This window comes from Schistocerca gregaria, chromosome 3 (genome assembly GCF_023897955.1).
Source record: "Schistocerca gregaria isolate iqSchGreg1 chromosome 3, iqSchGreg1.2, whole genome shotgun sequence".
NCBI lineage: Eukaryota > Metazoa > Arthropoda > Insecta > Orthoptera > Acrididae > Schistocerca > Schistocerca gregaria.
Genome location: NC_064922.1, coordinates 913,195,658 through 913,213,472, shown reverse-complemented (window position 1 = coordinate 913,213,472; position 17,815 = coordinate 913,195,658). Strand labels below are relative to the sequence as shown.

The 17,815-nt window shown below is 38.2% G+C and overlaps 1 protein-coding gene across 2 annotated transcripts in view; it reads left to right on the top strand.

Moving 5' to 3' along the window:
• Positions 1-17,815, top strand: part of LOC126355427 (methenyltetrahydrofolate synthase domain-containing protein) — a 121,711-nt gene that overhangs the window by 11,461 nt on the left and 92,435 nt on the right. For both annotated transcript variants that reach the window (XM_050005733.1, XM_050005734.1), the window contains one exon: positions 11,775-11,979. In XM_050005733.1, the coding sequence (XP_049861690.1) occupies positions 11,775-11,979 (205 nt within the window). The remainder of the gene's footprint in view (positions 1-11,774; positions 11,980-17,815) is intronic.

The following is a 17,815-nucleotide window of genomic DNA, read 5'->3' as shown; positions in this document are numbered from 1 at the left end:
CTCTACCCATGCACTGTTCCACAGCACTGCATATCCCACTAGCCATTCCAGCTTCACCATTTTGCACATTATGTCAGGCTCACTTTTTTGACACCAGTATTCATATTTTCCTTTTCCATTTGCTGTATTTTATATTTTCCTCCTCCCTTAATTTCGTTCAGTATCTCTTGTATTGTCAAATAATTTCTGCTGAGCCATGTCAATTTGTCTCTCTGAGCTTCAGCTGTTGTATTCCTTTCTCTTCTTTCAGTCACTTGTTACCTATTGCTCCATTTAAAACCTTGGGTTCCCTCACTTATCCAGATCCTATTTTCTTAATTTCATTGCTTTCTGCAATTTCTTCAGTTTTATTCAGCAATCATAACCATTAAGTATACCAAGAGTCCACACTTGTCCCTTGAAATGTTTTGCAATTTAAAAATTGGTTTCAAAATTTCATTCTTACCATTATACAAAGAATTTTGTAAAAGTATCCAATTTTATTTGTTATTGTTGAAACCAACAGTGGTATTGGGGCATGCATGCTTTCTGTGTTCATAGGCATACGTAGTGTGCATGTCTGATTTTTTTCATGACTGTGATAGCAACTAGTCACTGCCTAGTTGTTGACAAGTGGACATATGTAAGTGGTAGTTGTCCGATGTTGTGTTTTGGGTAAAATGACAGAAAAAAGTTGAGCAACATTACTGCATCAAAGTTTGTTTTAAGCTTGACAATTCTCAGGTTGAAAACAATACAGAAGATTTGACAAGTGTTTGGGAACAAAGCGATGGATAAAGGAGTGGTACAACTGCTTCAAAGATGGCCACTCATCAGTGAAGAGTGAAGCATGTTCAGGTAGTCAACATCCACAAATGAGGTTGTTATTGATCATGTAAGACCCTGGTGATGCAGGATAGACAAACCAGTGAACTTGCAGATGAGTTTAAAAGTAGCATTGGCTATATTCATTCCACTTTAAAGGAATACTTGATCCTCAGGAGGATCCCAGCATATTTTTTGCCAAATTTGCTAACAACTGAGCAGAAGCAACTTCATTCAGACATCACACAGGACATGCTGGAATCTGTAAGCATTAATTTGGACTTTCTTATTTCAATAAACACTGTTGATGAGTCTTGGGTTTATCGGTAGTACTCAGGAACAAAGTTCCAGTCATTGCAATGGAAGCATCCATTATACGCAAAACCCAAAAAAGCAAGGGAAGTCTGCAGCAGTGTGAACCCTTGCTGACCATCTTTTTTGATTCCTGTGGTGTAGTCTTATCATGAGTATGCCCCAGAAGGTACTAATGTCAACAAAGAGTACTACCGAGAGTTTCTGCATCACTTTCTTGACGCAGGGAGGTGCAAACAGTTTACTGTGTGCAGTTGGCACCTCCACCATGATAATGCACCCACTCTCAATTCAGAGTTTTTTTGATCAAACACAATATGGCTGTTGTTTGTCAGCTGTGGTCTGGCAGCTTCCCTGTTCTCCTGATCTAACATTGAGTCAGTTCTGCTGCTTCCAACAGTGCAGCAGCATTGGGAGAGTTGCGTAAAAATTGAAAGTAGAACTTTGAAGGTGACTAGTGTCAAACAACTGTATCTGAATAAAGATCAAATAAATGTCAGATACTTTTTGAACAGCTATTATATAATTTATCTGAAACCTTCTGGTATCTCTAGGTCTCTTTCGGATATACAGCTTCCTTTAATGGTTCTTAAACCAAGTGTTAGCAGTGGTTAAATTATACTTTGTGTAAAACTTTACAAGGCACTTTATACTATTATTTGTATACCCCTCTCCAAGTTCTCTAACCATTTTTCCTTTTCCTGCTGTTGAATTCTATTCTCCCAGCACAGTTAAGTATTGAATAGGATTGGAGAGAAGAGAAGTTTGTGGCACAACTTGACCAGAAGAAGGGATCGATTGTTAGGACATGTTCTGAGGCATCAAGGGATCACCAATTTACTATTAGAGGGCAGCGTGGAGGGTAAAAATCGTAGAGGGAGACCAAGAGATGAATACACTAAGCAGATTCAGAAGGATGTAGGTTGCAGTAGGTACTGGGAGATGAAGAAGCTTGCACAAGATAGAGTAGCATGGAGAGCTGCATTAAACCAGTCTCAGGACTGAAGACCACAACAACAACAAGCATAGTTAAATTCGTCACTCCCTTAACCATCTGTATAATTTATCTTGTCGTACATTATTTCAGTATCTTCTTGACCTGGAGAACTTATAGGCATGTAAACCTGTGGAATACCAAACTATTTGCATGTTTCTCCTAGCAAACATTTGTCATACCTCCTGAATTCAGGAGAGGAAAGGGGGCAGGGTGGAGATCTCTATTTATGTAAATTTTTGTCAAGTATCTCTGCTCTCTTGCAGTTAACATTTGTCAGCATTGCTATTTCAGTCATCGTGTCATTTTGATTCTTCACCACATTAAATTTTTTCCATGTCAAATCAACACACCTATTTTACCTCACCCTCTTAAATTTTGCTGAAAGTTGGTATACTTATAGTGGGCACTGAGACTAACATAAACACCAAATTTCAATTTTTTTTATCTCAAACCATTTCTGAAATATGGCTATGTAAACTTTTCAAAAACCAGCCAAAAATGTGTGAATGGACTTTTTTTAGATTGTCCTAGGAGCTGCCCTAATTGAGCTAGAGAACTGGGAAAGGTGTCATTTTGCAGCATTTTTCATGCTCTTCCCAGGGATATACAACAAAACATAGCTCCTAATTAATAACCTTTTTCAAAATACTAATTAATATTTTGATTTAATTTTTTTTTACAAAAAGTACATAATTAAAAATTTTCAAAATATTTCCATAACTACTTCATACTATTGTAAATCACATGGCAAAATATAAATCTGGGATGATGATGGGTTCATTGTTAAATAAATTATTCCGGACTCTTGTTTTACACTAACGGCCCTAGTTTGACCAAATTTACCTTTAACAAACAGGAATTTCTTTAAAATATACTGAAAGGTAAGTAAACAAAGTATTAGAAATATCAAAATATCACCTTATTAAACCAAAACTAATCAGCATATTTTATAATTAAGTTGATTGCTTATTTTAATTTCATACAACTTCACTAACAGTATATTAACCGATATAACAAAACCAAGAAATTGAGCATTTAACTACAAACTGAAAGTATGAATAAGTACAAGTACTTACATAATAGTTCTGGTCTATGATGTTTGAAATGAAACTATTAAACAAATTAAATACGTAATGTTTGTTTTTGAGTAACAGGTATCTGTACATAGCTAAAATTTAACACAATAGGTACTAACAATAATTTTGAAACAACTTTCTATAAAATATACATTAACACTAACCTGAGACAAAAATTAAGTTTTGAGTTGAAAGCAATTTCCCAATAAATTGTCTTGGAACTTCACATATTACATTTTAATAAAGCTGACTGGGTTTGGTTTACATCACCTTCATTAAGAATGTATGTTCTCCCTGTCAGAGTAAATGAATTCACTTTTGTGAGAACATCCACAACTCACACCCACAGGACATCTGCATGTGCAGGATAAGAGAATGACTTAGCTGGTCCACATTGATGAAGAAAAGTTATTTTCACTTTATCAAGTTTCTTTCATTTTTTCTAAAATGTACCCAAGCCACCAGTTTCTGCCATATACAGTGGTGGCATAGCCTGATACATCTTGTAACTTCAGTTTGTCTGGTGATGTAGTTACTTCCCTCTCCCAAATCTGCATATCACCTGAGAAGTATTTGACTATTAATTTTGATGTAGTGTTGGGAATGAAAGCGTGAAATTGCTGTGTTCCTTTGATTGTCAATGCCTCTTCAAGTCAGCTTTTTAAGAATATTTCTGAAGCAGCATAGTCTTTGCCCATTAAAATAGATCTCATGTGGTTTGGATCTGATTTTGGTATGGGCTTTGTAAACTTGCACGAGCTGCCAGTCTCTATACAGCACCCCCTACTCCATCACAAGGCCCTTTCACATGTGCTCCCCTTTCCCATGTGCTGTGGCTGAAAAGTGCCACTCAGCTTTAATGTTGAAGTCTTCCTCGTGAAGGCAAAGGTTCAGGAAGTTTTTCTTATTTTTATACTGAGCAGCAGAACCGTCAGAATAATAGTATATCTTTTTTGGAATCTTTTGAAATTTATTTGTTAGGTATGAAATTAGCTTCTTTTGAAAGGTGTAAACCGCAGTTGTATTGTGCTCCAGGCAATCAGAAACAATGACAAAGCTCATATGCTCAATTTTATCTTACTCTTTGTAATATATAACAAAAGGATGAATGGTAATCTGTTGTCTTGTCCAGTGGAAACTCTGAGCTTCATCCTGTAGAACTATACTATAATTTTCTGACAAATCACATACGACGACAAATTCAGATTCCATAAGGTTTTCTCTTGTGGAGTTAAGGAATGTTCGTTGTTGCTTGGAAATGAAGTCATGCCGAATCAAAGTTGACATCTTACTACAAAATAAATCTATGAATTCTTCAGAAGTTTTCTGCACAATTCCCAGATTACATTGGTCAACTGACATCCACTGTCGGAACTGAACTTGTTCAATTAAGTTTTCATGAAAAGAGTCTTTTAAAATTTTACGTATGACAGTTTCACCTGAGCAGAATTCACGGTTTCCCATGTTGCAATCAACTGATGATGGGTTGCAAAGCATTTTTGCAATGCACTGCTTATAATTGTTTAAGATGCTGTTTGTTACTGTATTTAGTTTGGCATTTTCTATCATTAATTTTATGTTTTGGTGAGTTGTGCACACGCAGAAGTGTGTATGCCACTCCAGCCAGCTAATACACAATGTTTTGGTCTCAACTCAGCAAATTTAGAGAAACCTATTTTTATGTTAGGAAACTTGTCTTTAAAATGTTTGTAAGCTTCTTTAAGGTTACACAAAATAAGTCTTTTTTATATTTTTCATTTATTTGCACTTGTTTCTGTAATTGTCACACAATCTTTAATACCTGGCATTGCCCTGCTGACTTCATCATTTTCATAAAATGAATGTACAGTTTTGACTGTTTCTGTTGGTGAACACTTCCCTGGTTTTGGGTTTGGACCTTCCATGAATCCTCTCTCTTTCAAAATTTTTTTGGACTGCCGAACAATGTAATTAGGAGCATTAAATTCCCTCATTATTTTCCTGACACTCCACTTTTCAGCTAAATTTGTAAGAATCATTATTTTTTTTTGCTCTACTTATAGAATTTTTAAAGTTTCTTTTAAGATTTTCAGGAATGGATTCATCAGTATCAGTATCCGACAAAGAAGTTTCAGGAGCAACAAAAAGTTTACGTGTCATTGATGAGATTTTCTTCACTTCTGATTTGGCGTAATGCCTAGATGTTAGTTTTCTCTTGTCAATTGGGGACTCGCCTAGTTCTTGAAGTGTTGTGTTAAATGTTTTAACAGCTACTGAAGTTGGAGTGAAGTCAGGGTCTTGGTCTCGGATGATTATCTCTGATCCAGAAGATTCTTCTTCAACACTTTCATCACTGATGGGCTCTGGTGTATTTTTCAATTTGGTTACATCTTTCCTACATTTATCACAAATCTTGTCACCAGTTGGTATTTGAGGAAAAAATTTGGGCATCCATGTTGTGACATGTCTCAGTTTTTTTTTCTGTCTCTAATAAAATGATTTGACTTCTTCAATGGATTACAACACTGCACTCTTACAGCACTGCTCTTTTTACTTGGTTCTATATTTATACAAAAACCACTTATAAACTGCCCTTCAATGTATAGATTTACTTGAAAGTCAACTATTAAATGTAATAGATATAGACTGGTCAACACAGAGGTAACAACTGATTTGCAGTAAAACCACAGTGCACAATAATGCTGTAGGCACACAAAGCCTTAGAAGGTAACAATGCAGACTACATAATTTCAACAATGGCTCCAGTCTCTGAATTATTGTACAGACATCAAGCTCTATGTATACGGTCCTCTACTGACATATTACCTTAAAGGTCAGTTTGGTCAAACTAGGACCGTTAGTGAAAAAAAAGAGTCCGGAATAATTTTTTTTAACTATGAACCCATCATCATCCCACATTTATGTTTTGCATGTGATTTACAACAGTATGAAGTAGTTATGGAAATATTTTGAAAATTTTCAATTATGTACTTTTTGTAAAAAAAAAAAAAAATTCAAAATATTAATTACCATTTTGAAAAAGTTTATTAATTAGAAGCTATGTTTTTTTGTCTATCACTGGAAAGAGCATGAAAAATGGTGCAAAAATGACACCTTTCCCACTTCTCTATCTCAATTAGGGCAGCTCCTACGGCAATTTAAAAAAAGTCAGTTCACACATTTTTGGCCAGTTTTTGGAAAGTTTGTGTGACCATATTTCAGGAATGGTTTGAGGTAAAAAATTGAAATTTGGTAATTTTGTTAGTTTCAGCACCCACTATAAGTATGCCAACTTTCAGCAAAATCTAAGAGGGTGAGGTAAAATTTTTATTTAAAGTGTGTTGATTTGACATGGAATGACTCGTCTATACTATCATGCTTATCATTACTTATTAAGGCCATATTTAGTTGCCTATCTGATTTTTTTTTTTAGAACAGCTGAGTCTACAGATTGTTCATAATGCTTCCTTTGCAGTTTCTTATGTGTAAAGTTTCCTTGGCTTTTCTTAATTATTACTTCTGCCTGCTGACAATCTTGAAAAGATTATTGCTGTTTGTTGTCTGAATGTGTGCAAAATTGTCAGGTAATGTACACAGACCAGTTTTACATTACTCTTTGTTTCTGTCTCTTATTCTTTGCACACACATCTCCCTATATCTAGTGAAACCACTATGCTTTTATTTATCCTAGTCATGTGTATTACTTTTTATTGATTATATCATTTTGCAGATGGCAGCATTCACATGGAACAGTATAAATGACAGTCGCTTCATATTGTTCCATCACACTTTCAAGATGAAGTTCTGTGTTTGATATTTACCCTGAATGTGGTGTTTTACATTTGCTAACATCATGTGACAAATTCCAGTGGTCTCCTCAGTCCAAGTCTTTGACACACTGACACACATTGTACTGCCATTTGATCTAAATCAATAACTGACGAAGCTTCACTGCGCAACAAATTATATCTTCAAAGGCTGGCTGTATATACCCATTGAAATTCCTTAATGTGATGTTTAGTGTTGATGTATGGTTTTCCCACATGTTGCATTACTGCTGACATAACAGTATATTTCCTAGTGTGATGGTGGACAGGTATTTGACTTGGGAGAATCATATAAATAATACCTGTTGTAAAATGAGGGCAATTATATTTCTAATGAGAAAAACTTTGAGCACAAGAAACAATACTAATGATATACTATGGACTAGTCCAAACACAACTGTCATATGGTATCCTGGTATGGGGAAATGCATATGCGCGTATACAAATATTATTAAAGCTACAAAAGAAAGCTGTAAAATTGATAGCGAAATTATCTTGTAGAGACACCTGCAGAAACAAATTAAGGAAAATAAAAATTATGATTGTCATGTCTCCATAGGAGACAACAAAATATCTTTGGATTCAGAGGAGAAAGTTGGTGATTGAAATTTTGTGAAAAAATCTCACTGCAGTGAGATGCACTTTCATTTGTATGAAACGACCCACTTGGGCATTGTATCCATGACACACTCTCCCTTATTTCATGACAATACAAAATGAGGTCCCCTCCTTTGAAATTTTTTGATGTCATCTGTCAAGCCTATCTGGTAAGGATACCACCCCACACAGAAATACTCTACAAGAGGACAGGCAAGCATAGTGTAGGCAATCTCTTTAGTACATTTTTTCAACTTCTCACAAATTTTCTGATTATAAATTGCAGTTTTTGGCGATTCACTTTTAGCACAACATTTTACTGAAACAGTCGCTACAGGATTGTATTTTGTTTGTGTTAGTAAATTATTACAACTGCTCTCTTCTGGAGCCTGAATAACCTATCCACATAGGCTGCACATCTCCAACCCTAAATTTTAATCCCATTTGTGAATGTGGATGTATTAATCGGTTGTACATTTCTTCCAGGGCAGTAGTTATTATGGTTGTGAGACAGTTTAATGAGTACAGAGCACAGCTAATAATTTTACACTTATTAACTGATATGATTTTCCATGTAAGATGCTCATGCATCAAAATATCTAATAAGTATGGGAATTAAAACTCTTGAAAGAAAGCAAACAATTCAAGAGTAAAGATAACTACTTACCGAATAGGAGAGGCATTGAGTTGTCGACAGCAACATAACTTTGCCTGATTTGACTGGTTTCACAGGTGGCCTTGCCTCCAGTGGGATAGGATGATTCTGTAATGGAACTGGAGTAGTTTGTTTATATTTTTCTCAGAGAGAGTGATTCAACATTTATGTCCACAGGGGGGGGGGGGGAAGGAAAAAAAAAAAACAACTTACCTGAACACACTTATCCTTATTCACTGGGTATTCATTGAAATGTGTGGCAAGGGCCTCCTTGCAGATAGACCTGATTGCCTGGTGCAAGTCTTTTGAGGTGACACCACTTCAGCGACTTGTGCGTCAATGAGGATGAAATGATGATGATGATGAAGACGACACAAACATGCAGTTCCAGAGCAGGGAAAAATCTCCAATCCATCCGGAAAACGAACCTGGTCCCTCCCGGCATGACAAGCCAGCATGCTCTCCACTCAGCTACAGTGGCTGACAGTGGGTGTTTATTTATCATAAGATATTCTGTAATCAGACAACTTGTTCTCATTACCGTTTTCCATTTCAAACACTTGAGTACACTCCTAACTAATATAATCGCAATAGTTCACTAACTTTGATGTTGTGTATCAAATTTGGCCACTGTGATATGTTATATTAATACGGTACAAAAATGGCCTTTTTTTTATGTGGAAGCACAGAAACACTTTGGCATGATATTTTTCACTGTTAGAAACAGCTCCTCATTTTTTAAATATGGTATGGCACATTTTCTTCTATCACCTAAATAAATCACACACTATCAAAGCCCAGTGGGGCAGGGTGCTCCATCTTGCTGGAAAATTATCCATGGTTGATATTCTTCTAACTGTGGGGCAATGACCTATTGCAAAACATCTAAATAAATGTTAGTGGTAATGGATTTTTCCGCAAAGAAAAATGGTCCAAAACCTTGTTATGCATGAGGCCGCAGCAAACATTCAATTTTGTGCTGTCTGACTGTAACTGTACTGTAGCATGTGGAGACTCTGAACCCCATATATGGACATAATGCCTATTTACCATTTCACTGACATGGAGGGTGGATTCATCAGTAAAGCATATGCGATTTAAGTAATTATTAGTGCCATCAGTTCTGTTGAGAATCTCAGTTGCAAATTCAGCACGTGTCAGCAAATCATTCAGTTGCAAGGCCTGCATGATTTGCACTTTGTAAGCATGCAACATAAGCCTTTCATGAAGAATCTTCACCACACTTTCTTGTGGTATTTGAAGTTCACGTGATGCTTGATGACTTGATTTAGACAGACTCCGTTGAAATGATTGCCGAACACGATCAATAATTGCATCACTCACACGAGACCTGCCACTTTGAGGACGATCTGCAGTGCCACCTGTTTCATTAAACGTTGCATACCATCACTTTTTTTTATTTAACATCAGGAGGGCTGCTTCCATAAAAAGCCCAAAATTTGCACTGGGCACTGATGGGCGGTTTCATTTCGTGAAACCAAAGCACACGTGCATGCACTTTCTCCTTCTTTGATGCCATTTCGCCAGCAACTAACGCGACCTAACAGACTGTGTTGGTGTTGTAGAGCACAAGGGCCATCTATTGATCACAACTAGTAACACTAACCTATCTAATGACATCAAATGTAACTTATCATGTCAAATGGTTATTCTGTTAAAAAAAATTATAATCAGGGCAAGACTTTGTGCTCACCCTGTATATCATGAGTATTGGTTTCTCATGGCAATACACCACCACATTCTTGGGGAGGCAGGGTGGAGGGGGATGAGATGAAATTATTGAAACTTAAACCTAGAGTTCAATACTCTGTATCAATCACCACTAGTTTTACTGGACTTTTATGACTTTAATTATGTACCCAGAATGAAATGACAGTCTCCTTGGTAAGCAACATACTGATTATGTGAGCACCAGTGCTCAGACACATGCTGTTGACACATTGTATTGCAAAAGTCAGATTTGGATTCAGTGGTTTTTTACTTTAAAAAAAGCTTCGGATTTTGTTATACATTAAAATTTCTCAGGGAAATTATTGTAATGTGTTATATTGATCTAGGTTTTTGACTTAATTGAAAACATCCTGACAGCCAGAATGTAACATATTGTCATGAATGAAGAGTCACAACAGATGCTAAAGTAATTTAATTGTGCCCCAAGAATGTATGATAGGATTGTGCATAATATGTTAATAAATGTTTCTTATAATATTATTTGCAATCTTGGCACACTTCAAATGTGACACATTTATCAAAATGGAGGGTATTTTCTGTAAAAATCATAGTACTATGTAGTCTGGTCTTGGAAAAGTATCCAAGTGATGCAAACAAGTATAAATACACAGTAGTAGGCTTTAAAAAACTCAAAATCCAGTAGTTTTTGGCATCATGATTAACCACTAGACCTAGTCATTTCATTCAAATACTTTGGAAATAAAACTTACTGGCAGATTAAAACTGTGTGCCCGACTGAGACTCGAACTCGGGAACTTTGCCTTTCGCGGGCAAGTGCTCTACCATCTGAGCTACCGAAGCACGACTCACACCCGGTACTCACAGCTTTACTTCTGCCAGTATCTCGTCTCCTACCTTCCAAACTTTACAGAAGATGGTAGAGTACTTGCCCGTGAAAGGCAAAGGTCCCGAGTTCGAGTCTCGGTCGGGCACACAGTTTTAATCTGCCAGGAAGTTTCATATCAGTGCACACTCCGCTGCAGAGTGAAAATCTCATTCTGGAAACATCCCCCAGGCTGTGGCTAAGCCATGTCTCCGCTATATCCTTTCTTTCAGGAGTGCTAGTTCTGCAAGGTTCGCAGAAGAGCTTCTGTAAAGTTTCGAAGGTAGGAGACGAGATACTGGCAGAAGTAAAGCTGTGAGTACCGGGCGTGAGTCATGCTTCGGTAGCTCAGATGGTAGAGCACTTGCCTGCGAAAGGCAAAGGTCCCAAGTTCGAGTCTTGGTCGGGCACACAGTTTTAATCTGCCAGGAAGTTTCATATCAGCGCACACTCCGCTGCAGAGTGAAAATCTCATTCTGGAAACTTTGGAAATATTTTGTGGCTTTACTTAGTGGAACAATCACATACATTCTATCATAGATTATGCAAATAGCAAGATGGATTTCTTTTGGTAGAATACTGGGGAACTATCTTCCTTGGAAAAAATTTTGCCTGTAGAACATCTTTAGAAATACTTCCTTAGTGTTCAAGATCCAGTTGAACTCTTCAGGCACTGATAACATAGGGAGGGCAGGAGGTGTTTCGCAAGGTAATAATGATGAACTAGTTAGCATACAAACAATAAACGTGAAATTGTGGTTAAAGGCTTTTGGGACAACTACCATGTCTTGAACCAAAGGTGTGAAATGATTAATCTCTTTAATGTGGTTTTTCTATTTTATTGTATATTTCTTATTTAAATAATTTAAATATTCTCATCTTATTTAAATTACTGTCATTAGTTTATCATCTGTATGATGAGTTTTATTTTATTTTTCGTTTTGCCCCACAGGCAGGAAAAACTGTGTTAGTGCCAATACCACGTTTACGTAATGGATTATTAAAACAAATACAGTTGCCAGTGGGTGCATCAAATAAAGATTGTAGAGTTGGAGCATCTCGAAAAGGACTTGAGCTGTATGGAAAACCCATTGGATTGGATGCCAAGATCAAAGTTGATTTAGTTATTATTGGCTCTGTTGCAGTTTCGAAAGAAGGTATGTTAATGTTACTGAGTTTTATAAGTGCTTTTGTTAGGTATTCATTAGACTAGTATCATTGGCAACTTGCATTTCTGCATATATTCGACCTACTCATATTGCTTAATGCACGAAATGGAGGTGACAGGGAAAAGGATCTAATCCATATTCTGGAAATAAGGCCATTGGCCTGCTGGTGTATGGTGTTAAGTCAGTTTTCCACATTTGTTTAGGCAAATACTTGGCTGGTTCTTTCTCTACACTTCTGAAACACAACTTACAAATAGTCAAATACAAACACACGCAGGATGTAGCTTGTGCTTTCACAGACAACCGGCACACAGAACTTTCCTCAAATAGGGTAACTAACAATTGGACAACAGCAAGTGCATCCTATGAACTATTTTAATGTATGTGCCAGCTCATGGATTGACAACTGCCAATCATTAGCACTTCCTGGTATGTAAGGGACAAATTCATTTATTAATTTTTCATCTGTTGATCACCTTTACAGTGATACTGGACATCTCAGGGTATAAATTAACAAATCGTTTTATATTTATGGAAGACACTTCTAACAGAAACATATAATAGTTTAAAGTTTACACTTACTACAAGCAGTTTTCTAGCTTCAGACAAATTTCAAGTTTCAGGTAAAGTTTACAATGCACCATTGCATACTTCTGTATATTATATTTACAATTTATTATTTTGTGGCAGATAAATTACCAAGGGAATAATTGCCTTTTATTCCACTCTGTCATTTAAGTATCATGGAAACCTTGTGAACTGGTGCTAAAAATCCCTTACACTGTAACAAGCCAAGATCAGGTGACTTCTTAATTTTTGTTTGAAAGAAGACCATATTTTTGTGTTCTTAATCAGCATGGAAATTTATCATTAAATATGAATCCAGCAATTTCAGGTTACTTTTTGCTTAACTTAATCATTTTTTGTCTGGACATAACAGTCTTCTATAAATTTAATGCTGTATTGTTAACATCTTCATCCAACAAAGCAAGAAAGTTTACTCTTAAAAACATATTTATTCCATAGCTGTACAGTCAGTATTTGAAATTATTTAAATTTATTTCTGCAGGACTACTTACATGATAGATTTCTAATGTAATTAATAGCCTTCTTCTGCAGTTTTTGTAGCAGGAAACCAGCTTTTCTATGCCCTCTTTGTTTAGTTATTTCGCAACAAAACAGGTTTTTCTTTGTTCAAAAACAATAGTTTATTAAAAGTCTACACAGCAAAGCTTAACAATGACAAAACACTTTCATTGTGCCAAAGAACATGTAACAGTCTGTGTCTGATAAGACAGAGACATTTAAGTGTCATCTAAGTTGTTAAGTAAAAATGTTCACAACACAAAACTAACACTCTCCGTAGAAAGATGCTGCTAGTGAAGACAGCCACTGTTGAACACTGTTTTTTGCCTTGTCATTGCTGTGAAAGCACTTTTCTCCAGAATCATGTTTCAAGTTCAAGAGCAAGTAGTGGACAGAAGATGTGAGATTGGGGCTGTACAGCAGGCAAATGAATGCTCTCAGTTGAATTGTTGAATAAGGTTTTGAGTGGCACCAGCAGACAGGGAACTTGCACTGTCTTGAAGCAACACAATGCCTTGACTGAGCATTATACGGCTTTTGTTTTGAACCGAACTTTTCTCCGTGTTTCTCTGTACTGTACTGTACTACATTGACACTTTCACCTGTGGGAAGGGATTCAGCAAGCAAAAAATGATGCAAAAAAAAACACTGCCTCTTTTCGCTAGTGCCATCTTTGTATGGATAGGGCATAGAAAATTTGATTTCTCACTATGACTTATGTCTGAGCTATGGTGACAACTATGTAGTAAAATAGTTAAAGAAATGCTGTTTGTTGTAAAAATAAATTTTGGATTGAAGAAAGGAGAGTCTTTTTTTCGACCCAAGAGACCTCGCCATGCATCTCTGTCTTTGGCCATTTCTCTCAGTTCCACCCAGGTCTTGCCAACTCTCCTTGCTTCCCCTTCCACCATCCTCCTCCATGTACCTCTACTTTTTATCATGTATCTGTTCCTTGTTTTTCTCCAGAGATCTTCATTATTTATTTTATCTGGCCACCAGATATTCATTATGCACCAGAGACACCTATTTATGAAGCTCTGTAACTACGATGTTATCTTTGTTTCTGGGAGAACAGACAATGCATTTGTATCGAAAATATGAATTTTGGTTTTGAATGTGATGACTCTGTTTCTCCATATTGGGTACAGTTATACGAAGACAGCATTTGCCTTCTTCATGCAGTTCTTCACATCATCTCTGGCTCCACCATCTTCTATCAACATGTTACCCAGATACAGGAATGAATTGACAATCTTCACCTGCTGCTCCTCTAAAAGCAGCGGCACTTCCATGTTATGAGAATTTATTCTTATTTCCTTTGTTTTACTTATGTTAACTTGGGCCCAGCAACCTCTTTTTCTTTTTGCATTGAGTTTAATTTTTTCTTTCTTATCTGTCAGCCTTTGAGATAATAAAACAATGTTGTTAGCGGAGTGGTCAGCACGACGGAATGTCATACCTAATGGCCTGGGTTTGATTCCTGGTTGGGTTGGAGATTTTCTCCGCTCAGGGATTGGGTGTTGTGTTTCCTTATCATCATTTCATCTCCAACGACATGCAAGCTGCCGACGTGGCGTCAACTCGAAAGACTTGCACCAGGTGAACGGTCTACCTGACGGGAGGCCCTAGCCACATGGTATTTCCATCTGTCAGCCTTTGAGCTAATAAAACAATGTTGTTCGTGAATTCCAAATCATCCAGATGTCCACGGATCACCCATTGGATTCCTCATCTCTTGTCCGTTCTGGCTCTCCTCATGAATGAGTCAAGGACAAGTAGGAAGAGAGTTGATGACAAAGTACTAACCTGCTGGGCTCTGGCTATTATCTCTGTTGGATCTGTCAGATTTCCCTTGTGGAATGCACAACATTTGTTGCCATCATACAGATCTTTGGTGATGTTTAGAGTCTTCTGTGGTATACCATACTTCGGTGACACCTGCCATAAAACTTGATCTTTCACAGAATTAAAGGTAGTTTGAAAACCAATAATGCCAGGTACATTGTTGCTTTGACTCTTTGCTTTGCTCTAATATGATCCTAAGAGTATTAATAAGATCAACATGACTGCTTTGTGGCTGAAAACCAACTTGTACTTTATGCAGTCAATTTTCAGTTGAATCCTTAATCCTATTTAAAATAATTCTGGCAAGGACCTCACTGGGTACTGACGGCCAGTTGTTACAATCCATAAAAATTCCTTTTTTTTTTTTTGTGGAACTTTACCACTCTGCTCTCCTGGTGATTTCCCTTCAAGCTAAATACACTCCTGGAAATTGAAATAAGAACACCGTGAATTCATTGTCACAGGAAGGGGAAACTTTATTGACACATTCCTGGGGTCAGATACATCACATGATCACACTGACAAAACCACAGGCACATAGACACAGGCAACATACCATGCACAATGTCGGCACTAATACGGTGTATATCCACCTTTCGCAGCAATGCAGGCTACTATTCTCCCATGGAGACGATCGTAGGGATGCTGGATGTAGTCCTGTGGAACGGCTTGCCATGCCATTTCCACCTGGCACCTCAGTTGGACCAGCGTTCGTGCTGGACGTGCGGACCGCATGAGACGACGCTTCATCCAGTCCCAAACATGCTCAATGGGGGACAGATCCGGAGATCTTGCTGGCCAGGGTAGTTGACTTACACCTTCTAGAGCACGTTGGGTGGCACGGGATACATGCGGACGTGCATTGTCCTGTTGGAACAGCAAGTTCCCTTGCCGGTCTAGGAATGGTAGAACGATGGGTTCGATGACGGTTTGGATGTACCGTGCACTATTCAGTGTCCCCTCGACGATGACCAGAGGTGTACGGCCAGTGTAGGAGATAGCTCCCCACACCATGATGCCGGGTGTTGGCCCTGTGTGCCTCGGTCGTATGCAGTCCTGATTGTGGCGCTCACCTGCACGGCGCCAAACACGCATACGACCATCATTGGCACCAAGGTAGAAGCGACTCTCATCGCTGAAGACGACACGTCTCCATTCGTCCCTCCATTCACGCCTGTCGCGACACCACTGGAGGCGGACTGCACGATGTTGGGGCGTGAGCGGAACACGGCCTAACGGTGTGCGGGACCGTAGCCCAGCTTCATGGAGACGGTTGCGAATGGTCCTCGCCGATACCCCAGGAGCAACAGTGTCCCTAATTTGCTGGGAAGTGGCGGTGCGGTCCCCTACGGCACTGCGTAGGATCCTACGGTCTTGGCGTGCATCCGTGCGTCGCTGCGGTCCGGTCCCAGGTCGACGCGTACGTGTACCTTCCGCCGACCACTGGCGACAACATCGATGTACTGTGGAGACCTCACGCCCCACGTGTTGAGCAATTCGGCGGTACGTCCACCCGGCCTCCCGCATGCCCACTATACGCCCTCGCTCAAAGTCCGTCAACTGCACATACGGTTCACGTCCACGCTGTCGCGGCATGCTACCAGTGTTAAAGACCGCGATGGAGCTTCGTATGCCACGGCAAACTGGCTGACACTGACGGCGGCGGTGCACAAATGCTGCGCAGCTAGCGCCATTCGACGGCCAACACCGCGGTTCCTGGTGTGTCGGCTGTGCCGTGCGTGTGATCATTGCTTGTACAGCCCTCTCGCAGTGTCCGGAGCAAGTATGGTGGGTCTGACACACCGGTGTCAATGTGTTCTTTTTTCCATTTCTAGGAGTGTATGTTTTAGCTAGGGATGGAGCATTTCAACAAAACTTTTAATATCGGCTTTTCACAGTTCCAGTGCTATGTTGTCTGGTCTGGAGCCTTTGCATGTTTTAGATTTCTCAAAGCACTTCTAATATCACCCCTTGTGGGACACTGCAGATTTTTATCTTGATCTGCTTCAACTTCCTCTGAAACATCACTCACATGTTCTTCTTGGTTGTCTTTATGATTTAACAGCTCCTTGAAATACTCCACCCATCTCTGTAGCTATGCCTGTTGCTTTGTAATCATCATCCGAACCTTGCGCTTAACTGGCCATCATGTCTAAAGTTCTTCATTGAGAGTTGTTTGGTGGTATTGTACAGCTCCTTTATATTTCCCTGTCTTGCTGTCTCTGCTGATAACTGTGTTAATATAAACACTGCAAATGACAATAAAGAATCAACAACATTTATTGATTCAATTAAAAAGTCTGGTTTTAAACTAAATTTTTCGGAATTCACCAGAGAAAATATTCGCTCAGCTACATACATCGACAACATTGTAACAAATTACTACTTTGATAATGTACATAAATTCTGTCTAGACTTAGGACTTTCTGATCACTCAGCCTCATTTGTCTCACTGCCAAAAACTGATAAACATAATATAAGAAAAACATATATCAAAAGAAGTTTCAGTGAAACAAATATTGAAATATTCTGTGAGAAACTAAGTAAAGTTATGTGGTGTTTTGTGGATGGTGATTCAACAAATTATAACTTTAGTACATTTTTAAACACTTTTCTTGAAGTATTTAATGAAGCTTTCCCACCAAGATCGTATTGCAACAAAACGTCAAGTAAGATAAGATGGATTACACCAGGAATAAAAATATCGAGTGAGAGGAAAAGGAAGCTACACAATCAACTGAAGTACAACAGAGATCCTGATTTTGTAAAATATGTTTGAAACTATAAAACAATTTTTTTAAAAGTTGTGAAAGCTTCAAAACAAATGGCAAACACCAAATTCATTCTAGGGCAGAAAAATAAAACAAAGGCAGTATGGTCTGTAGTTAAGTCT